Consider the following 24,266-nt stretch of genomic DNA (forward strand, 5'->3'; position numbering starts at 1 on the left):
GACAACTGATCCAATGCACGAAAAATTTATATTCTAAAATAAAACACACTTCAAGAGGGTGAGGAGAAAAAAGGAATTTTTTATATATTGCTGATTTTAAATATTCTCAAGTCCAAAGGTTCAAAAATGCTAGATACAAAGCTGGGTATGGTGGAAGGTGTTTTATACAGCTGGTAAGGGTCTGAATTGGAGAAATATACTGATGCCTGTCGGTGAATAAATCAATCAACAAGTATGTATTAAATGCCTACTCTGTGCCAGGTGCTAGGGAAACAAATACGATGAATGTAATAATTACTACATGCAAAAAGCTTCCATTTGAATGGGAAAGTGCATGTATGTGTAGATATACATATACATATATAGAGTCAAGAGAGAATAAAAAATTAATACAAATTAGCTAAAGGAGTTTGGAAAAGAGGGCACTAGCAATTGAGAAAGTAGGACAATCCTTCATGTTGGGTGGCATTTAAATGGTATCTTTTTTTCTTCTTTGGGCTGTTGTTCCCCATCTTCCTCCAAAACCGAGAATTGTATTTCAACAATAATCTTAGAATCTCCATTAGGATGGGGCTTGGCATTGAAATATCTCCTTCACATGGCTAGTAACCATAGCATTCTAGCTCTTCACAGAAAATGAGGCTAGTAAGGAGATGGTCAGGCAAAAAGTTTGGCACAAAAAGCATTCTCCTCTTCTCTTACCATCCATTCTCTCCCCAAACCAAGTACAGCCACCCCCTCTGGCACAGGTATAACCACAGAAGGAAAGAAGCATTAGCACTCTCAAGCTACATCTTCAAGGAAGAGTAAGTCTATGAGGTGAGAAAACATTACAGGAATAGGGGTGGCAGGGTGGCCAGGGCATATTAGCAACACACTTCATAATCTCTAGAAATTCTCATTTAATATGTGACGTCCAACAGTGAAGACTAGTCTAAGCACTGTCTGGTAACTCAAACTCCTACACCAGAGGGGAAGGTTATCATGAAGGCAGTCAGTTCTATCAGAAAGCAGGGCAGCTATGAAGCCCTTTAATTCAGAAACACAGATGACCATCTCTCAAAGCAGAAGAGAATTTCCCAGATGTACTGGCCAGGGATAAGCATGCTTTGAATCTTTCTTAATCTTTTTTGAACATTTTAAATTAAGTAAAAAATTCTTTATCAAGCACTTAATTTATGGTCAGTGCTACAGGAATATTAAAAAAGACACTGTCCCTGTCCTCAAGGAGCTAACAATACAAGCACAGAGAAGGGGACCCTGGGATCAAGGAGAGAAGATAGCATTATTTCATCAGGGTGTACAGAGAAGATGTAAGTCGGGACTTCTTGAACTTTTCCCACTCATGACCCTGTTTCGTGTTTCAGCAGCGTTCATTGACGTTGAGTGGGTGTGATGACATGCGCAGTGCAAAGGGCACGTGTTTTGTGCGCTGCAACCACGATCGCAGTGAAGTTGGGTGATGCAACATGGGCAAGCGCTGCCAGAAACACCTTGGATTCATTACACGTTTGATTTTTAATTAGATTTTAGTGGTTGCACGTTCAGAAACCTTTTACTGTTGACCAATTTTTTGCGACCCCATACGACCCACAGTTGAAGAAGCCGTGAAAGTGATGCTGCAGCCAAGCACACTTCCCCTGTACATCCAATGCTTACTGTTCTCCTCCCTTAAGGGCCACAAGAACTGATCCAAATGAATGCTCTTGGACCTTCTGTATTTCTCCCCCTCGTCAATGTGAATGCCTTTCTTCTCTAGTCTCTCAAATGGGAGCACCTCTAAATTTTTCTCATCTATTGGCAAAGTTTGACCTCTTGATATTCTTCTCTCAGTGTTTCCCCTTTGCTAACATATTTTCCATGGCCGCTTTCCTCCCTTGTTCCTTCACCAGTATATTTTCATCATCCTATGGTTAACTTTCACTCTTTGGCATAAAGGGAGGGACACTTCCCTCACCCCCAACCTTACAACTGTGTTTTGGAAAGAAAAGGCTGGGGGGCACTGAACACAAAACAAGAATGCTGATGATCCATGGTGCAATACACACTATTCACATCAAAAAACCCTAATGCAGTCACTTAATTTTTCTAGTTAGTATTCTTCTCTGTTGTAAAAAAAAAAAAAAGAAAAAAGAAAAAAAAACTACTCTAAGGACATGAGAGAAAGCAGAATTGTAAAGTACTTCTCTCTGCATGCATATATGGAAGTATCATTCTTGTAGGTGCTATTTATTAGCAAAATCTGGTTATTTACTTATTTGGTGATGATTTTGTGTGAACTCTAGTATACTTCTAAAGTGCTTAAGTTATATGCATACATAAACCAATAAACTAAAATTATTTTATCTTCAAATGTTCTCAATTTTGTAAATGCAGTAATTGAATACTACATACTAAGATATAGTAATGAACGCATATAAGATAAATAATACCTAGAGAAAAATTTAAAGAAACCTTAACAATTGACTCTTATGTGTTTGGGTAAATAAGATCAATATTGAGAAATATAACCTTTATCTTTCCTAATGCAGCTAGGTAACGCAGTAGATACAGCACTGGACCTGGAGACAGGAAGACTTGAGTTCAAATCCTGCCTCAGACACTTACTCGCTGTGTGACTCTGAGCAAGTCATTTATCTGGTCTCAGTTTCCTCAACTTTAAAAAGGGGCTAATAACACCACCTACCTTCTAAGCGTGCTGTGAGGATTAAATAAGATAACATTTGTAAAGGGCTTAGCACGGTGCCTGACACACAGTAGGTGCTTAAAAAATGTTTATTCCTTCCCCCTACACTTTCTAATAATCACAAGACAAAGTAAATGAAAGACAATAATAAACCACCACTTAAGATGGTTAAGAATGTAAGATTGTCTTTCTCCACAAGAGACCTCTTTTTAAATTACAGAGACAAACCAGACAAAGATGGCTGGGATTTCATCATTTCTTAAGACATAAATAATTAACTCCATTCTGTAACTGACACTTTCAGAACTTCAGTCACCAGCTGCTACTTGAAGTATCCATTGTGTAAAGGCATGACTTATCAGTAACAAGTTTTTAAAAAGAAGAGGTTTCATTCACTCTTGTGAAACATATTACAGTTTTGAATGGCAACATAATCATAAACCTTCACATCATTTCTTCTCTCCACTCACACAGCTACCACCTCAGTGACATAACACTGTTCACAAAGTCTATTTTTGCACAAGAGACCTAGTTCATGATACAGAAGCCTGAAATTGGCAAAAGGGGGAGAGCAAGAGATGACATGGGTTTGCCTTTTGCAATGTCAGGGAGCACAATGAGACATTGCCAGCATTTGCCTCCCTGGCTGCAGTTACTCAAATCTCAAATATCCATTACAAAGCAGTTAAGAGTATAATAATATAAAGTCTTAGAAGGTTAATTTTTTTTATAAAGTGTAATAATGATGTTTCCTCACTACTGATCTTAAGGACTCACTAGTTATATTAATACCTATTGCACTCATTGGGGTGTGATCATGGGCTCATATCAATTAACTTCCATGTCTCAGTTTCCTCATCCGTAAAACAAGGATAATACTTATACTACCTACTCACAGGGGAATGAAGGAATCACTTTGTAAACTTTAATGCACTGTAGAAATGGGAATTATTACATAATTAAAAGCTGCATAATGCCTGGAAAGGCCCCCAGCATGATGAGTGGATTTCATATGAACGATTTACAGGAAGACACGGAAGAGTCACAAGGTGCAAGCAGACTGAAATATACATCACTGGAGAGACTACTGATACTGATTACTAAGCAAAATGTTTAGAGCTCATTTTCATGGGGAGACAGGTATTATCATCATTTTAGGCTATGATGCTGGGCATTGACATATTTACAACTCTTAGGGACAGGTTTAGGACTAGACCAACAATTTCACTGGTATAAGGAAAATCCAGGTAAGGAAAACCCTCCACAAATATAGTTCCCTTCTCTGCCTTTTTGAGACTTAGGGAGCTGCTCAGAGCACTGAGAGTGAGCGACCCAGGGGTCAAATGGACACTAGAGGCCAGAGGTGGAACCAGAACTTAGGTGCCCTTGGCTTGGAGGCTGGCTCTCTAGCCACGGTTTCATACTGTCCATCTTAAAACTTTCACACAACAGAGACACTTGCTTAGGAGGGCTCACTGGGCACCACCCTTGTTTTAACAATGTTATTCTAATGAACACTGAACACACTTCTACATTCATAGTCCCTGTTAGGGGTAGTGTGTTCCCAAAAGTGTTATCAAGCAGAGATCGTATTTTCCCACAGAAGCAACGCTACAATGGGGCTATTATATGCTCAATAAGGACATCTCTGACATGACCAATCATGTCGTGAAAGGAAAGGGCCATTCATTTAAAATAAAAATGATGTTCCAAATCCTAGAAAATGCACATACAAGAGTTCTCCCTATTGCGTGAAGCACATGTGCAACATACAAAAATATTAATCTTTTCTAAGTTTCACCTTTTAGAAACCAATATGCTTGCTAAGCACTAGACATTTAATAACTATTTTGCATTCTTTCTTAAATTTATAAGATCTTTGGAAGGATTTCTCAGGTCTCTCTTTTTTTTAAAAGCTGCCTAGGAAGGTTTTGAGCTAATACTGTCCTTTTTTCTCTGGATAAATTTCTGAATAGCAAAACAAAGCACTTAAAATCATTCTCCTGGCATTAGAACGTACTCAATGCTGGAACCACTCTTTCCAAAAATAACAGTTTCAGCATTTGAAAATCTGAAGGCCTCACTATGGAACTCGGGTAGTATGAGTCTTATTATATCCATTTTAAAGTTAAGCAAACTGAGAGAGAGAAAAGTTTAGTCCTTTGATCATGCTCACAAAAAATAAGAAAATATTTACCAAGTGTGTGACTCTAGGCAAGTCACCTAACCTTTCTTTGTCTCAGACCCTCATCTGTAAAAAGCTGGAGGAGAGGGGGGACGACACGAGGGGACTTGAGGCCTTCCTTCCTCTATTGTGGCTCCAAATCTGATCCTCTGAGTAAGTAGCTCCTTATGGAGAGCAGGGAAAACACCACTGTATTTTATCAACTCTTAAGTTCAGGCTTGTTCACTGTTTATTTGCTTTTCTCATTCCTTTATCACACAATGGACAGTTTTGAAGAGGGGAAGAATGCAAAAGGAAAACATGAAAGTTGTTTGGAAGAGGTAGATGGGGTAGCCAAATGCCTTGATTGCAGTGACGGCAGGTCAGTTTCTGGGCTGACTGCTTGGATTAGATGAGAAACTTAGGGTTGGTTTGTTTTTGTCTTAATTTTAAAAAAAATACTATGTGGTAGACCTGCTTATTCTTCCCTTCTTTCTTGCTGCCTGTGCTAGGAGCACATACTCTGTAGCAAGAATCATCAAATGAATGGATAAAGGCTGCTGGGTGGTACAGCGACTAAAGCCTTTACTTGAGAATTATACCCGAGTTCAAATCTGGTCTCAGACAATTACTAGCTGTATGACCCTGGGCAAGCCACTTACCCTGTTTGCCTCAGTTTCCTCATCTGCAAAATAGGAATAATAATAGCACTTACCTCCCAGGGTTGCTGTTAGGATCAAATTAAATAATAATTTTAAAATGCTTAGCACAGTGCCTGACATCTAGCAGGTGCTTAATATATGTCTGTTTAAAGACAGCATGTAGTACCCTACAGGAAAATTGGGGGGGGAAGGGGACAAGAGAGCAGGGGGATGACAGAGGGGAGGTAATCAGAAGCAAACACTTCTAAGGAGGGACAGGGTCAAAAGAGAGAATAGAATAAATGGGGGGTGGGATAGGATGAAGGGAAATACACTTAATTTTCCATAGCCTGATTACTATGGAAGTATTTTGCATGACTACACATGTATAATCTGTACCAAGTTGTTTGCTTTTTCAAGGAGGGTGGGTGGAGAGGGAGGAAGGGAGAAAATCAGTAACCCAAAGTTTTAAAAACACACGTTAAAGAAAAATTGTTTTCACATGCAACTGGGAAACAAGAAATACAGGAAATGAGGTATAGATATCTATCTTGCCCTATAGGAAAACAGAAGGGGAAGGGGATAAGAGAAGGGGGGAGAGATAGAAGGGAGGGCAGATTAGGGGAAGGGGTATACAGAATGCATGCCATCTTGGCGTAGGGGAAGGGATGAGATGGGGAGAAAATTGGGAACTCAAAATCTTGTGGAAGTGAATGTTGAAAATTAAAAACAAAGAAATTTTAAAAAAAAAGGAAATGTAAGCTCCTGGAAGGCAGGAGGTATCTTAAGTTTTGTATATATTTGAAGTCTCAGTGATTAGTACAGTACTAGATATATAGTAAGTGCTTAATAAATGAATCTTCCCCTCCCCCCCCAAAAATAGGGCATATAGTAAAGGATATGTGTTTATTTGGCTACGTGGGACAAGTAAAAAGGAAAGATGTGAAAGAGCAAAAAGTCCACACTAGTACTTACTAGGGTAATATTCACATATATATATGTGTGTGTATGTATGCATATGTGTGTGTGTACACACACACACACACACACACACACACACACACACGCACACACACATATGTATAAACTAATACAAATTCAAATTACACTATTTTTCAAACTCCAGATGCCTTTGCTGAGAAGTGGAAATTTAAAAATACCAAACTGCCTCTGTAATGTACAAATAACCACAAACTTGCTTTAGTTTTATACCTACTACATTTTCTATTTAACATCTATATGTATGCACATAACTTACCTTGTAGAACTTAATGATATCATCCTTGCTAAGTGTCTTTAAATATGCAACTTCTGTATTATCTAGAAATCAATAGAGAAAATAACATGATATCAAAATAAGTTTGGCATATGTAAAGGCTAAAAACCTGATATTATCTCACAATACACTTTTCTGAACAAAGGGCAAATTTTAAGTGACCAACCACAGAGAAAATTGTGTTAATTAACTCTTTAAAGGTCATACTGGTTAATATTGAGGAAAAAAATATTTCAAAATCTTTTTTAAAAGACCTGGGTTGGGGGCTGGTAGGTGGCAAAGTAGATAGAGCATCTGCCCTGAAGTCAGAAGGACCTAAGTTCAAATCTGGCCTCAGACACATAACGCTCACTAGCTGTGTGACTCTGGGCAAGTCACTTAACCCCAACTGCCTCACCAAAAAATTAAATAAAATAAAAAAAAATTAAAAGACCCAGGTTTGATAATGTCTCAGTCAAGGCTAAACTGACAGACATATTATGAGAAAATAAGAATTAGGAGCTTGAAATCTGCCAAGTATGAGACCATGCTGTTGTTCAATAATTCCTTCAGTTCTCTCCAGCTCATTCACTCTGTCCTGAATTCTTCGTAACACCTATTCCAAACCCTCTGCATTCTTTCTGAGTCTCTAATTCCATGTGATTCCCAACCTCCACCTCCTTAACAGAAGACTGCCTTTTAAAAAAATTTCATTTAAGTAGTAGAGGCCACACTTTAACTTCCCTTAACCTAAAAATATTTTCATATCTTTACCCATCCTCTTTCTCTCCTCCTTCTCTCCTGTTGTAGAGGAAAATGTATTTTCTGCTAAAGTCCTCCGCTTGTGTTTTTCATGCTATCTCCTCTCGTCTCTCTTCTATCCCCAATCTTTGGGTATTTCCCCCCCAGCTCCTTTCCTTCAGCCCACAAATCTTTATGTTCCCCTGGTCATTAAAAGAACCTCTTTTTTCAATCCTACTTCCTCACTCAAGCTGTTGCCCCATTATCACTCCTCAGAGTGATCAATTTGCAAAAGAGCCATCTGCATCATTGCCTTGGTTTCCTCACCTCTTCTGGCTTTCATCCTAGCCCCTCTACTCAAACTGCTTTCCTCAAAAATCATTAATAACAATGACTACAATACATGCTCCCTCCGAGATCCTTGGTAAGGAATCAGCAGCATTTGACACCATTGGCCACTCTTTCCTTCCTGGAATTCTCTCCTCTCCTATGTTTCTGTTATACTGGACTCTCCCTCCCCTTACTCCTCCTCCTCTCAGACTGCGCCATTCCCTCAAGGCATTTTTTTGGTTTCTTCCTCTTGGGGATCTTACTTCCTTCCATCCTAGTCACAAGGATCTTAAACCCCGCCCCCCCAGGGGCATATTCCATTTCTCCCTCTCCTTCTACATCCAATTAAGTAACCAAGTACCTGTCCATTCAGCCTAGGCTGAATGTTCACTTCCACAATTTCTGTTCCCACTCTAATTTAGACTCTCATTGCCTGAATAATTACTTTAGCCTCCTAAAGGATCTCCGCACAAGATGGTTTTCCCTGTCTCAAGTTGAATTCACTGCTACCAGAATAATTCTACTTATCTAAATCACAGCTCTGAGCATGTCTCTCTCCTTGTCAAGATCTCTTCTCCACTCCTCCCTCACTACCAGAATCTCAACTGCTCTGGTCTGGCAACAACAAGATCCCCATGGCCTAACCCCCACCTTTCTTTCTGGCCTCATCTCTCCTTACTCTATAATCAAGCCAAATGAACTGAATGCTACTTCCCAAATATGCCCCATGTCCTCTATCTCTACACTCATTTATTCCCTGTTTGAAATTCCCTTTGCTTCATAACTCCTTCTATCAATATCCCACTTTATCCCTTAAGGTTCAACATAAGTATTACCTCTTCCATGTACCTTTCAGTGAGAGCCCAATTCCCACAGAATATTAAACATCACAGGCCTTCATGAGTGCTCATAATAACAGCAATAATAATGATGATGATTGATAACATTTATTGAGCACTTTAAGGTTAGCAAAGTACTTTACATCTCTCTCCTCTGAACCCCACTTGATGGAGAGAGAGGAAACAGAACTGAAGGGCGCTGAGTGACTTGCCCAGGGTCACACAGCTACACAGTTTCTGAATCAAGATTCCCATTCAGGTTTTGCTGACTCCAAGCCCAATCTCTATCTACTGCACCCCTAGAAGCTATCTTCTAGCATTTACAAGATTCTACACTATACTGTAGCTATGTGGTTATTAGTATGGAAGCTTATTTCTCTCTAGGACACTGCATACACGTTTCATCCCCCTTCTCCCAGGGAGGTAATGACCATGCACCAATCATTTTTGTATCCCTCAAAGCTGATGTGACCTGATCCTAGATCATGTAGGCTCTCTGAGCTATTATTATGATAATTTTAAAGTTGCTACTATCACATGCTAATTGGAATTAATATATAAATGCCCCAATCTAACATTTAGACTGTACATAACTGGCTTCTGCCTTACCTCGGTCAAAATTATACTGCTGAGAGATGATTTCTCCCCAGTATTTAGCACACTCTGCAGACAGTTTCTTTGGTTTATCTAGCCGACGGATTGCTAAGGCTTGAATGTGTTTCTGGAAGGCCTCCTCATTCATGTCTTCTATACATTTTTCCATGGATAACAAGAAAGCTTCCACTCTGCTTTCTAAATAGTGAGGTGGTTTTTCTGACTGGATGATAAATCGAAGACCTTGGATGCCATTGGCTCGACGGGGACCACTGAATACAATGTAACCTTCAAAACACAGAAGCAAACCACAGTTATAATTACTGAATTGTGAGAAATTTTAGATTAAATTTGAAAAATCAATGCAATTGACAAGAGCAAAAAGGTCACCTAAAAAAATTTTTTTTTTAACCATCTGAACATTTTTGGTTTCTGAGGATGAAAATGCAGTTTCCAAATAACTTTGAAAAATGAGCGACTACTCCCATCTCCCTTCCTTTCTTGCACTCATCACAGACAGGTCTTTCTCATACTCAGCCTCCTACCTCTTCATTGTTGGCTAGCTCCTTTCACTCAGGCTACACACATGCCTCAGTTACTCCTATTCTTAAGAAATGGAATATAGGCTCCTTTACACCCTCAAACTGTCACCTCTTCTATTCTTTTCACCTTCACACCCCTCAAATAGGTGTCTACTTTGCAAGCTTCCTGAAAGCTCGCCCATTCCAATTTAGCTTCCATCTCAGCAGAATGGAAAGAACACTAGTCTTAGTTTTGAATTCGGATCTTCTCCAAACTGTAGCTCTGATATTTATTAGATCATGTGTGACACTGGACAAATGACTGAAGCTCTCTCAGCCTCAGTTTCCTAATCTGTAAAATGGGGATAATAGTACTCGTACAAACTATTGCAGAATTGCTTCGAGCTATTACTATTAATAATAGGTTAATCAAAGGGTTCCTAATTATCTAAATGTTATTTTTTCCATTTTAATCCTCCCTGACCTTTCTGTTCCTTTGCTACTATGTTCTACACCACCCCTCCCCCCAATATTTTTTTGCTTCCAGAATTTAGTCTTCTCCTTGGTTTGCCTCCTACCACGACTTCTCAGCAAGTCTATCCAAAAAAAAAAAAAAAAAATAGTATTCTCAGACAGAGTATTCCTTAGGGATCCACTCTTTACCCCTACTTTTCTCATCATATACCGGGACCTTTGGCAACATCATCTAATTTCATGAATTTGATCTTCAAAAACAGGTGAAGACATGTCCATTGTGAAGACTTATCCATCCCTAACTATAAGACACAGCTGGTCTTGATCTGTAAGAGATTACTGTTGTTACATATGACCCTCCATCTCCCACCTCCACGTCTTTACCCTGGCTGTGCTCTGTGCCTGGAATGTTCTCTCTACTCCTCTGCACCTTTCAGAATCCCTTTCTTTCCTTCAAGACTCAAATTCAACTTTCCTGATCCCTCAGGCTACTATTGCCCTTTAATTTATTTCATATATGTTCTTATATATGTATATCTCCCCTGATAGAATGTAAGCTCCTTGAGGGCAGGGGCTCAATTCATTTATGAATTGCATCTCCTGCCCAGCACATAACAGACAGTTAATAAAAATTTGATGACTCACTGAAATTACACCTGGTATTGATACAAAATACTGTAAAATCAAGATGAACATAGTAAAGAAGGGGTTCTTCCTCTCCCCTTTCCATTCTCCCTCCACCTCACTTTCCCATTATGCGGAAAGTACCTCAAATTATCTTCAGCCTTTTTCCACATTCAGTTTGTTAAATTTTGCTACTCCTTCTTATATAAAATCTCTCCTTTTATCTTAGTCTAGAATAATTGTTTTTTCTTTTTTTTTTTTTCAGCCGAAGAACAAAGTTTATTAGAACGTTGATAGGGAGTGGGTGAGATTTACAGAATCTGCCATATTGGCCAGACTCTTAAGGAATCTAAGCATTTGTATCGCTAACGCAAGCAGGCCAGATCTTAAGAATCTGAGCAATACTTGTTTTTTCTTCCTTGGAATAGCGTAATTTCCTCTTTGCTGGATTCTCCCAACCATACCATGCTGTTCTTCATATCTGACATTATAGATGTTGCCTAAAAGGTGTGATCCATCATGCTACCCATAAGTTTCTGCAGTAGCTACCAAGGACTGAGGCCAAGCCCTCCTTTTAGAGTCCTTTGGATTACCTTACTATTCTATTTCATTTGTGAGCCCCCTACAGACAAACTACAAAGCCTCCCTCACCTTCTCTTCCCATCCCTTCTCCAAAACAGCCTCATATGCCTAGCTCACCCTTTCTTCTCTCATCCACCAAGCTGCCCCATCATCTCTTGCTTATTTTCAGAAAATGATTCCTAAATGGTAAAACTTAAGGACTAAAGAATACACTTAGTTAAACTTTCCAGTTCTAAAATTTGATCATATCTACCTCAACAGCTTCTGAAATCTCACAGAAACAGCCTTGCTACACTGCTCAGTATGAACAGTCTTTTAGCTCTAAGGACCCTGACTCCACTCTAATTCTGTGCTTGATCTCCTCATTCCTAACATGAAGACCTAGAAATGATATAAATGTGATATTCTGACAGGTGTTACCCTGTTCAGAGAAGGGACATCATAATTGTATTTTTTTCTGTACGTCATCTGTACTTAAAACATTCTTTCTGAGAATGATGACTGTTTACCTTACATAAAATTCTGCTCCTTTTTTTTTCCCCCAAGGTAAGGGAACTCACCTAGCTGTTCCTTGGTACGCAGAGTGTTGAAGCAGGGCTCTGAGATGATCTGGCAGAAGAGTTCCAAAAACATGTTCTCTGAGGTACTCTGCATATCCGTTTGATAATAGATCTCGATACCACAGTTATTGTGTACTTCGTTTCTCCGCTGATAAACAAACCAGCCTCCTAGGAAAAGTTGCAAAAAAGAACATTAGACTCTAGGGGGCAGGTAGGTGGCACAGTGGATAGGGCACTGGCCCTGGAGTCAAGAGGACCTGAGTTCAAATCTGGCCTCAGACACTTAACACTTACTAGCTGTGTGACGCTGGGCAAGTCACTTAACCCTGACTGACTCCCCAAAAAAAGCAAAAACAAAGACCAAAAAAAGGAATGTTAGACTCTAAAATTCAACTACAATGACAATTCTGGTCAATTTAAGAATTATAGACATCATTAGACAGTGTGAGGGATGGAAGGAAGCTTAAGGTAGTTCAATCTTCTTATTCTGTTCTGCAGACAAGAAAAATGAGCCCTAAAGAGGTAAAGGGACTGACTCAGAGTCAGGACCAAACCCAGGTCTCCTAGCTCCAGCAGAATTCTCTTTCGATTACATTGTTTTTTACCTTTTTTTTTTTTTTTTTGGTGAGGCAATTGAGGTTGCCTAGGGTCACATAGCTAGTAAGTGTCAAGTGTCTGAAGTAGAATTTGAACTCAGGTCCTCCTGACTCCAAGGCCAAAGCACTATCCACTGTGCCACCTAGCTGCCCACCCCCCCCCCATTATATGATAGTGCCTCATTTCTTTTTGAGGCTGTTCAATTTGCCATTTTTTTTTCAATATCGGCCTATAATTATAAAAGTGCCACACAGGTATGTGAAATCAATTAATTTATCTAAAACAGATGGGAAATGAGGAAAACGCGGTAAAGGTACATTTACCTTTTGAGTATTTGGCAGCAAGGTAGTGCCATGGACAGAGCACTGGACATGGGGTCAGGAAGATCTGTGCTCAAATCCCACCTCAGACACTTATAGCTGTGTGACCCTTGGAACATATCATTTAACCTCTGTCTGCCTCAGTTTCCTCATCTGTAAAATGGTAGTAATAACAGCACCTACTTCCCAATGTTGTTGTGACAATCAAATGAGATAATATTGTTAAAGTATACTGCAAAACTTAAAGTAATATATGCTAGCTACTATTATTTTTTATTATTTTACCTATAAAGCATTAACGTTCAAGAAAGTCCACAGGTAATCACGTAGACAAAGAAATACACGTGTGCTCCTTTTCAATATAGCATTCTACAAACTGAAAAGCTAAACATAAATGTGAGCTACTGTGGTTATAGGAGAACTTTAGCAGAAATAACATTAACAGGCTCTTCAGAAAAGTATTCTTAAATGGTAAAACTGAAAGACTTTAAAGCACACTAAGGTATCTTCCAGCTCTAAAACTATAATCCCATATACTTGACTAATGCCTAAATTATTCTAGGCGGGAAGGTACACAAGTCTACTCAGGTCATTTTTTAGTAAGCTATCTACTGCAATACTTTCTAAGTCACCTCAGAATTGCAAGGGTGTGTTTGGATCTATAGTAACAACTAAAGCTTGAGCTCCAATTGTAATGAGGGAAAACCAAAACTGAGAGCCCTGTACTTTTCCTTTTTCTTGAAGCTTCCCAAAGGCTCATTTTTTGCACACAAAGCTTCCAGAACTTGATTGGGGGCCATTTCTGTGTTTACATTTTTCAAGTCTCACATGATCTATTCAAGAGTCTAATGTACTTCCACATGCTCATCTCTCTAATCAAGGCAGAAGCTTTAACAGATAGAAGTTATCTTGGGAACAGAAGGATAAAGAGAAGCACAAAGCACTGTTCTTCCCTCCATAGGAACATGGACAGGAATTCAATCTTTGGCCAAGATATGTGAAGAAATGAAAACATCTATATATCAAAGTAACTTCCACGAATCCAACAGTTTCTGCAAAATGCTTTTACTTACAGAATGAGACATTTTGAAAAGATGGAAAAGACCTCAGAAATAATCTAGACCAGCCCCTCATTTAAACAGTGAGGGAATCTAAGGCCTAAAGAGATGAAATGACCTGTCCACAGTCACACAGCTAGTGTCAGAGCTGGGGCTCAGATCTTGATCCACCTTTGCCCCAAATCCCCAGCTGTCCACCACACCGTACTATTTGTCATAACAGAAAGAAAAGATCTAAAGGATTTTACTGTAAGTGGTGATATCAAAGCCAACAAATTTCTGAAACCAGCTATCCATTAAAATAAGTAAATATCTAAAGGATTAATTTTTAGAGAACACAATTCTACAGCTATTCAGAGAATTCTCATACTTTTAAATCTAAATGAATGCTTTTTCCATGCTACTTTATGTCCTCTGAGAGTATATACAAAACAACTATGCTACTAGTCTGGATGAGCTTCCATAATACCACTGTACTGAGAAAGATACTTAATAGGTTTTCCCATCTAAAGAAAGAGTTTTCACCATAAAAATGATATGGCACAGCAAATTCCAATATATAAATTATTGGTATTTACTATAGTTCAATTTCTTATAAAGAGCCTAGGTCAAGAGTATACCTTTATCCTTAGGCCTCACTTGTTTGTGTTCAAACCTGTTCTCCCAGAGACTCTTTTGGGCAACTCATTTTTATACACAGTTTCAATATTTGTAAATAAATGCCATTTCATGCTTCACTGGCTTTTAACTCTATTCCCTGACTCTTCTCCACTCAAGTCATAATCTGCTCCCTCCTGAATCTCCCTGGAACAACATCTCCAGATGTAAATAGAGGTCTACCTTCAGTTTCCTCCCTTTGGAAACACTTGTACCATGCTGGAGTGCTATACTCTTGACGCAACATGAATCCAAATTTCACTCAATTAAGAAAATATTTATTAAACACCCAACATGTGCAAGCACTTCACATCTAAATCAATAGAGGGAACCTCTACCATCAACATCCACATGAAATATCATGCAAGTGTAAATTATTTCTGCATTTACAAAATCGACACCTACTGTCAGGGAGCTGAACTTCTCTGTATCGTACAAGTTGACTTGGAAGGAGAGGTTTAGTATGAGCATGTTCAATTAGCGTGTCTTCAACCATTTGCATAACTCCTAAAGCAGCCTAAAGGGAAAGATATCCATTATTATATTTTTCACAAAGGTACAGAGATAATGTCTTTAAAAAATTAATCACAGAGTTAATCTGTGCATACTTCTCCTGGGGCAACCCATCCAAAGAAAAATTAGCCAATTTTCATAACTGAAACATCCATAAAAATGTATTTCTGTTCCTAGCTAACTGCATTTTTATTCATATAGGTATCCAAAAATTATATTCATCAATATAGTAAAGTTTCAGCTGAGGCATGAATCATTAAAAACCAACACTTTGTTGCTACCCCTATTTGTAACTGTAAGGATGAGGGGAAAGCCAAGTCTTATATCACCGAAGAAACAAAGATGCCATAGCTGGCAGGGTCAGAGCAGTTGGATACATATATGGATAGGCCCCAAATTATCCAAAAGTCATTATAAACTAATGTGAATCTTTCTTCTTGGTAGTAAAGTGTTGGATGACAGGTGAGCAATGTTGAATAAGTTGTCACATGTGGTCACTTGTGACAATTTCTTTTGCTTAACTGTCTTATGAGGTAGGATCTGGTCAGGTGTTATAAGTATAAGGAAATGACAGGCATTTAAAAAAAACATATCACCAACAAAACATTCAAAATACACAGTGAAAATGAAACATTTATTTTATCTCTACTTATTTAAGCAGTGTCAGATTGCCCCAGCATTCACTTATTTTTCTGATGGGTTGCTATGGTATCTGGTAATCAGAGATGTTCCATAAAAGGGATGTATACAGCTAAGAAAGGAGGAACAGAGCAGAAACCATAGCAGAGAGGAGAAGGGATGATTGACCTAGATGATTTCGTGAGGAAGGAGAGAGTGCATCATTGCTGACAGTGCCAGATATGACAGTAACTTGGTTTGAGCAAGTTAGAAAATAGCAAATAAAACAATACCTTACACATAATAGGTGATCAATAAATATTTTAATTAATAAATGTTGAAGATAAAAACAGAGACATGTTGTAATGCTATTTTAGAACAAATGACACTTTCAACTTAAATCTCAGTGGAAAAAACACAGCTCAATCTAACCTTTAAAGACGAAACCAGTGAGAACAGTAGATGAAAACGGCAATGTGCAGTAAGGGAGTTTGGAAACCAGCAAGAACTGAATCCACTCATCTAGGATGTTAATAACTGTCTGACTCTCTAGCAACGTCAAGTTAAATTGAAGTCAGGAAAACTTGAATTCAAAGATTGACCCTGACACTTAATAGCTATATGACTATGGGCAAATCTCTTAACCTCTCTGAGCCTCAGTTTCTTCATCTGTAAAATGATTACAGTAATATCTGTAATACCTACATCTCAGAGGTGTTGTGAGCATCAAATTAGATAAGCATGAAAAATGCTTCACAAACCATAAAGTGTTACATAAATACCAGCTATCGTTGTTGTTATTCACAGTAAACTGCAGCTCTGGAGAAGGAGGAAGCATCAAACTGACCGAGCAGATTGAGGAGAGGGAACTCTCTGGGTCTAGGGCGGTGCAAGCTGGTTCATTGTGCAGGACAAGTAGCAAGACTTTAGTCTCAGAGGCAAGTCTTTTATATTAAAAATGTCCTGGCAGTCAAGGAAATGGGATCTTGGTTAAGCACGCTCATTCTATTCTATCCATTCGGTCAGCAGAATAGTCTGACCACATTGTAGAATCACAGAATCCTGTTATCGGAAGGCACCTCACACGCCATTTATTCAACCCCAAAGCTGAATATGAGCCTGCATAAAGCCTTTTAATATATTTTTAAGTAAGGATAAGTGAAAATATACCCAGAATGGCCCCACAAAGAACTACAGAAAACTATACGCATAATAAAAATGCCACCAACCTGTTTTGCAATATTTCCATGAAGAAGGGCTTCGATATGTAACCGTGACAAGAGTTGGGGTATAAAGGCCTTAAGGCGAGGGAGAGTAACATCTATAATGTTAAGACACCATTAATTCAATAACATGAAGTTAAATGTTAAAATATACAAAAGCCAAAAATAATTTGAAGAAACATACCTAGCCACCTTTGAATTTACCACCACTTTATAAATAAAGTCAATTCTCCCTCCTCGCTGTAATCTAAACCCCACTAAAAATGATTTCTAGAAGTATGGTAGTAGTGAAGGGGAGAAATAGATGTGAAGTTAATAATGAAAGTAAACTTTCCCACTAAATGGAATAAAAGAAAACTTCCACGATAGAGTGGGTGGAAAGAGGTCAATCCTGGCTTGAAGGGGTTACAGTCTAGAACTATACAGAGCTAAACAAAATCCAGGTCAATAAGAATTTCTGATTGCTGATCTGGTACATTCTATCTGGTGTGAGCACATGAAATTTCAAGTAGAGATCAGTCCTTGGGACAGAGGAAATGTATTACTCTAGGCCTCAAGCAAACTGGATAACTGACTATAATCTGAACACACGTCAGGGCTTCCCCTCCCTACGCCTGTCCTCAAAATGATCCTGTATGTCTTCAATGCCCTCCCTCTTCACCTGCTGAACATCTATTCAGCCATTAAAACTCACTGCCAATGCTAATCCACCCACCCCATCCCCCAATAAAACCTTTTCCAATCTTGCCAAGCTGGTCACAGCCTTTAAACCTGAGGCCTTTACACATAACTTTGATACCTCTCTCCTCTCTCCTGTCCTAATCATGTACTATTCCACATTATATTTATATTCATGGGAATTACACCCCCTCTACCAGACTGCAGAACCTAAGAAGGTAGTAATTATGGTAGATTCTTCTTAAAGTTAGAGTCTTCCCCTGCATCTAGCACAATGCTCTGTACACCACAGGTAAAATGTTGCTTTAAATAAATATCAGTTTAATTAAATGAACAGAATCATTTACTGAGAAAAGCTTTAAGTGATTAAAATAGAGAATCCACCTTCACCAAAATATATTTTTGGAAGAAATTCTTTCATGCCTATTACATTTGCTATTTCATAAGCATGCTTTACAAACTCAGTTGTCATTTGACACAGGCTTTAGTCACTTAAAAACTTACTTTAATTTCCTATCAAATTGAACACCTGTTCATTCACCTGACAAAATAGTTAGAATCACTCAGATGGTGTTGGAAGATAAAATATTAGCTAATAAACTAGATAACAAACATGTGCATTATAAATCTTATGTAAGTAAAAATACATTAACTATCCAGACTGAAGAGTCGCCTATTCTACTAAATGGCTTTCACAATTTTTGCATAAATGCAAAGGCTTCATGTAATTTATAGTTATAATAGTTTTAAATATTTAGTTTCTTAAATTTGTTACTAAAGAAATAAGTTTCACATCAAACCATAATACTGCCTCCTTTAATAAATGTGTATAGGGAGCTTTTGTTATAAAAACAAATTAAAGATTCAAAGATATTTCCTTTCCTTTTAAAACTGTCATTTTAATTGTTCTGAGAATGTTGGGGAAAAATGGACTGTTGAAGCAATACTGCTAAGGAGAGGCTGAAACAGTTAAAAAAAAAACAAGCCCAGAAAAGAAAAAAATTGAAGCCAAAACAAATCAAAGAAATGCTCTACCTCCTTTCTAATGAAAATGGTTCAGAAAGTAATTGAAAATTAACATGTACCCATATGGTTAGTCCTGTACCAAAGCACAGGAGAGGTAGCAAGGAGAAAAGGAAGGCCTGGTCACTGCCTCGAGAAGTCTAGAAATATTTAAAAACTGAACAAAACCAGGCCCTAATTGAATTATTCAAGAAAACCTAAAAATAAATAAAAAGAAGCACCAAGCACACAGCATAAGGTCTTTAAACAGACCCTAATACCTCTGAAGACTCAGAATAGGCAGGACATAATGGTAGTAAGCCCCTCCCCTATAGGACACGTACTTTTAGATTCTAACCATGTTTTCTAATATCCTTGAATTTAATTACATAACTGATTAGGCTCAAGAGAGCAGCAATAAAGTCAGAATGCTGAGTAACAGCAAACCCTAATTCTTCAGCTCTTGTGAACTGTGACTCTATTTTGTATCTAGGTCATTAAACCTCAACCGTCTGAGCTGCTGATTTCAGTGATGGTGGAAGAGCTCTAAATGTTTTAAAAGCTACTGTGACAAACCCAAATAATACTAGGCAATCTCCACTGAGGTTCTTATTGTGGCCTGGGTTTCTAGTAGGCTAGACACAGTATGACCTCTGGTAAATCCTACCAAGTTGGAAAGGCTTTAAATAAGGCCTAGTGACAGACTAGGACCCACTCAGCTAAGTTCAAAAAGACATCAACTGGAGGGAAGGCGATAATGAATATTTTTGGCCACAGTGAGCCACAAGACCTTCTGCAGAATCACTGCGGGGGCTATGCTCCACACTGGCAGTCCACACCAATGAAATCAGGTCACTGATGTATGGCTGAGGCGACACTAGACAAAAAACCCAAAATGTTAAGACTAAGGTGGGTAAAGGAGTCTCACCGTCTAGAGCTTCTTTCAGTTCATCTTTGGTCCAGGCCACTTCAGTCATTAACAGTCGGAGGTAATACATAGCATGCTGGTGAGGCTGTTCCGCTCGAAAGTTGTTAAGAGATCGCATATACTGTGTGAAGGATAAGGCATAAAAATGTTTTTATGACTGTAAAAGCTATCTTTTCATAATGCACGTTATCATGGCTCAAGGCCATCTGCTTGTGTCCCTCTCCAAGGTTTAAGCGACGCTCTATCCAGCTGTGTCTAAGTAAAGACTTCTCATTTAAGTAATACCAAGAGTGACTTTACATGCTCCAGACCACCACCTCTATGGATCAGTCAGAAAATACAGCAGTTACTCCTTTCAAATGCCCATGATTCAATCACCTCTGACATAAGAGTGGAAAGCACAGAGAACTCACCGCTTCCTTGATAATTTCAAATCTTTTTTCATCAATCTCAAAGGTGGCCATTTTCTCAATAATCTTCTTTAGCAAGATAGGCTGCTTGTCATTGTATCCTTTTACAGAGAGCTAAAGAAAGAGTTCAGGTTATTATAAACTCTTGTGTATTAAGGAAGGATTTCTAGGTAGACAAAGTTCAGCCTTTAACATTCAGAAAACTCTAAAATGTTATATGTACAACAAACAAGTGCAGAGTAAAAAGATTTGTTTAACTCATTATAAAAATAACAACTAGCATCTTTATTCATCATGATTGTTCCAACAAATGTTGTTGCCCAACCGTATTAATGCACTGTGGGCATATTTACATGAAACCATCAGAAATTACGGTGCCAGGCAACACACTATTTTATTATTTAAATTCCTGATTGAAGGTAAGACCATTTTTAGGGTTTAACTTTACACACACTTTTTGAAGAAGAGAAGGCTTTAGGCATTTTACTGGGGAGACTTAATAAGGCATTATACAGTTGAGTGAACATCTGCCCTGCTTTACCATATTGTTTCACTTAACACAAGTCTTTTTCAAGTAACAAACAAAACACAAATAGACTCCTAAAAAACACAGGCTTTGCTGCTCTGCTACTGTTTTGTACCTAATATATCTCATTTCTTATAGGCCCCTGCCCTCTCATTTGGTGGCTGGAACCAATTTCCAAATATGAAAAGACAATGGCACAAACAGACACAGTCTCATAGGTTTTAGGCCTAGAAGGGATCATAGAGATCATTTAGTTCAACCACATAATTCAATAGATGAAGAAACTAAGGACCAAGGAAAGAAAGAGAATTGTCCAAGGTTCCATATGCAACAAAAGTAGGAGGGCTGAGTTTCCATCGGAGATCTTAGGATTCCAAATCCAGTGATCTTTCCATTAAGCCATCCTGCCTTCCCAAAACGGAATCATGTTTCTAAAGTCAACTGATAGCCTTTCTACTTTCTATAGTGCTGTTTTCTCAGCTGGGACAGGTAATAGAAACACTTAATCTCCCTCCTTTCAAAGATGAAAAAGCTGGGGCAAAGAAAGAGGTGAGGTCACCTAGCCAGGGTCACTCAGCCACATGCACCAGGGCCAGGCCTGGAACCCATAAATTTGGCTCCTGATGCCACCCAATGGCGCACACCATCGGAGCTGGATCTCTGGCATTCCCCTCAGAGGCACATGTCTCAGGGGGCACATTTCATCCACAACTGGGGTGACTTTACACTCAAGTGTACACTGGGGCTTCAGACATCCAAGCAGCAGGGCAGAATGGAGGGGCTGGGGGTTAGGACACCTCGGTCCAATGCTAGCTCTGCCACTACCTAGTTGGGTAATTATAGGCAAGACACATCATCTCAATCAGCTTATTTTCTCACAGAGTGCTTCTGAGAAAAACACTAGATAAACTGGCTTTATATTTACTTTAAGATTATTAAATAGGAGCAAAACTATTTCCTTCCAAATGGAAAAGGAAGTATTGATGTTAAAAGTCTTTTAAAAGTCTTCTATTACTAGAATTTGAGAAGAATCAGTAAATAGGTTATTAATACTCCATTCAAAATTGTAATTTTTGCTTTAAATACTAGAGCTGAAACCTGGTGACCTTAGGCACCTCTCTAGACTTCAGTTTGCTCAACTATAAAATCAGGAGGTTAGAGTAAATGGCCTCTGTGGTCCCTGCCAGCTGTAAATCCACAACCCTACCAGAGGCAGAGCATCTTGACCAAGACCTTACAGTTACTAAGTGGTAGAGGCAGACAAATCTCGACTCCTGGGTTAGATAAGGCTGGAACAGGCTGGACCAAGGGTTGGGACAGCATGGTGTTAGGCAGAGGAAAGAGAAGGAAAAGAAGATTTCTTTCCATTACACCTGTTGCCTTTGAACTTTAAAATATGAACAATCTTTAAGAAAGGTCTGTTTATCATATAAAAATGTACAACCAAACCAACTGATGACGGAATTTGACAATGGCATGGAAAGTTAATGTAATAAAGAAACCTTTTAACTGAGAATTCCAAAGGCTATATGTAGCAGATTATTTATATCAGGCTGCTCCGGCATTACAGAGTATATTTTATAGAAGATGAATGTATATTACAAAAGGAATGTTAATTTAGAACTGAATTGCATGCCAAACTGAGTAACATCTAAAATCGCTTTAAGGTTAACAAATTTAAAGAAAAAAGCTCCAGAACTTTCTAGGAACACTCTAATAATGCTGATATTGTTTTTCAAGTTAATAGCACATATATTTTCAAGGAAACAAAGGGCTAATATGACACATCCATGCATATAGGCTTTCTAGGAACAAACATAATTACAGGAACTCTGAATCTTTGAAAATTTTAAAAAAATTGTTTTCCTTTGTAGATGCTAATGTTTCCACAGGGATGGGAAAAGTAACATGCTTTTAGTAAGAATTAATAAGCCAAACATCTAAAACTTGTGAAGAACGTAGGTAAAGATAGCTTACACACGTTTACAGACACACTGAGCTTGACTGAATCGATCATTAATGCTTTAATTGTAATTGCATTTTTCATCCATGAAAAAAGATGCAAGGAGTAAAAAACATCAACCACGTCACTTAGAAATGCAGAAGTTAATGTTTTCCCAAGCTCAACATAAGGCTCTTATGCTGTTTTTGTGTCTTTTTGCTCTTCCATTTTTTACTTACAAGTATTGCATTCATTCCTGATGCAATGCCATAGTTCAAACCTGAGAGGTGAGCTGCATATGTATACTCTTTTAAATCATCCTTCAATAACCTGATAAACAGGTATGTCATGTTGCAATGGAGAGGATCAGCATAAATGTAGCGACTAACAAAAAAAAAACAAACAAAAGAAATGCTTTGATACCTCAAGCAGTGATATGATAATGAAGAAACATGACTGAAGAGTATGAATATGCAGCCTCATGGTCTGGATTTGAAGGAAGAAGATGTAAGAGAATGTTTTGTTTCATGCCAATAGGAAGATTTATTCCCTTCTGTCGGAAACTTCGACTTCTGATACCAAATGTGAGAGAGCTAACCATAGATTAGGGTTTAAAACTGTACTCTAGGAGAAAAATCTTATGATCTGATTAAAGGCGTGCGGGGAGGGGGGAAGAACAAACTGGTTTATAGGAATAGAAATATCACTGAAGACCTAGAATAAGAGTAAACTTAAAAATTTAAAAGAAAATAATTAGTCAAAGATTAAAAAAAGGAACTAAACTCATATCCTCCATGAAAAATGCTTCCATCAAATCAATATAAAATAGTGTTGATAAGTGGAAGGCTCTAGAAGTTAGGTACTTACATACATCCCATAGATGGTATTTTTGAGGTCATAGCTCAAGCCAGCGAGCTCTGCTGCATATGCATACTCGTTGAGGGAGTCTTTGAGTAGCTCAAGGTACAAATAGGCCATGTTACAGTGCAAGGGATCCACATAAGCAAATGGGCTGGAAGAAAACGTGCAAAGTAAAAGACTGGTTTATTATTTCCTAGTTTGGTTTGGCCTTTTCAGATGGGACTCAAGACACCCAGCTGGGCCATCCACTTTCTGGAGGATTTCTCTCTCTCTCTCTCTCTTTCAAACTGAGTTTGGTAGTCCTCTCGTATACGTAGGTAGAAATCACAGAACACAAACCGAACAACTGCTCAGCTTGTGTTTAATAGGATGAGGAAAAATGGATCGCTCAGAACCAGAGTCTTGAATCTGGACAGGCCCACAGGAATCAGACTCCAGTCCTTGCTGAGGCACAGACAGAGCCACTCTACAATATCCCTGGCCTCTGCTTGAGACTGCTCAGTGCTGGAGAGCTCATTAGCTCCTCAGGCAGCCCCTTCTATTGTTGGGCAGCACTGGCTGTGAGCACAGTCTCCCTATCACGTCTGCCAGGGGTCTCGTTTCTGTTCTCTGGAGCCAAGAATAATACGGTAATATTCTTATTCCATATGACAGTTCTTCAAATGCTTGAAAACAATAACCACATTTTCCCACTAAATTTTCTCTTCAAGCTGTATGATTTTTGAGCCTCCACACTATCCTAACCTGAGCTCCTCTTCTAGATGTCTTAGAGTTTGTCCTAAATGTGGCACCCAGACGTGAACCCAATACCACAACTGTGATGGATCAGCTTAAACGCCTCCACTGTTGTAGACACTCTATTTCTATTAAGACGACCTAAGATTTCATTAGCTTTGCTAGCTGCCACACCATACTATGGATT

At 38.6% G+C, this 24,266-nt stretch overlaps 1 protein-coding gene across 2 annotated transcripts in view; it reads right to left on the minus strand.

Moving 5' to 3' along the window:
• IDE (insulin degrading enzyme) overlaps positions 1 to 24,266 on the minus strand; it is a 111,235-nt gene that overhangs the window by 5,202 nt on the left and 81,767 nt on the right. For both annotated transcript variants that reach the window (XM_027839809.1, XM_027839810.1), the window contains exons 15-22: positions 23,351 to 23,495; positions 20,019 to 20,129; positions 19,606 to 19,726; positions 17,004 to 17,095; positions 15,049 to 15,160; positions 12,012 to 12,179; positions 9,266 to 9,538; positions 6,750 to 6,811 (exon numbers count right to left, since the gene is read on the minus strand). In XM_027839809.1, the coding sequence (XP_027695610.1) occupies positions 6,750 to 6,811; positions 9,266 to 9,538; positions 12,012 to 12,179; positions 15,049 to 15,160; positions 17,004 to 17,095; positions 19,606 to 19,726; positions 20,019 to 20,129; positions 23,351 to 23,495 (1,084 nt within the window). The remainder of the gene's footprint in view (positions 1 to 6,749; positions 6,812 to 9,265; positions 9,539 to 12,011; positions 12,180 to 15,048; positions 15,161 to 17,003; positions 17,096 to 19,605; positions 19,727 to 20,018; positions 20,130 to 23,350; positions 23,496 to 24,266) is intronic.

The sequence above is a fragment of the Vombatus ursinus genome, unplaced genomic scaffold (genome assembly GCF_900497805.2).
Source record: "Vombatus ursinus unplaced genomic scaffold, bare-nosed wombat genome assembly UNPS02014833.1, whole genome shotgun sequence".
In the NCBI taxonomy this organism is placed as follows: Eukaryota; Metazoa; Chordata; class Mammalia; order Diprotodontia; family Vombatidae; genus Vombatus; species Vombatus ursinus.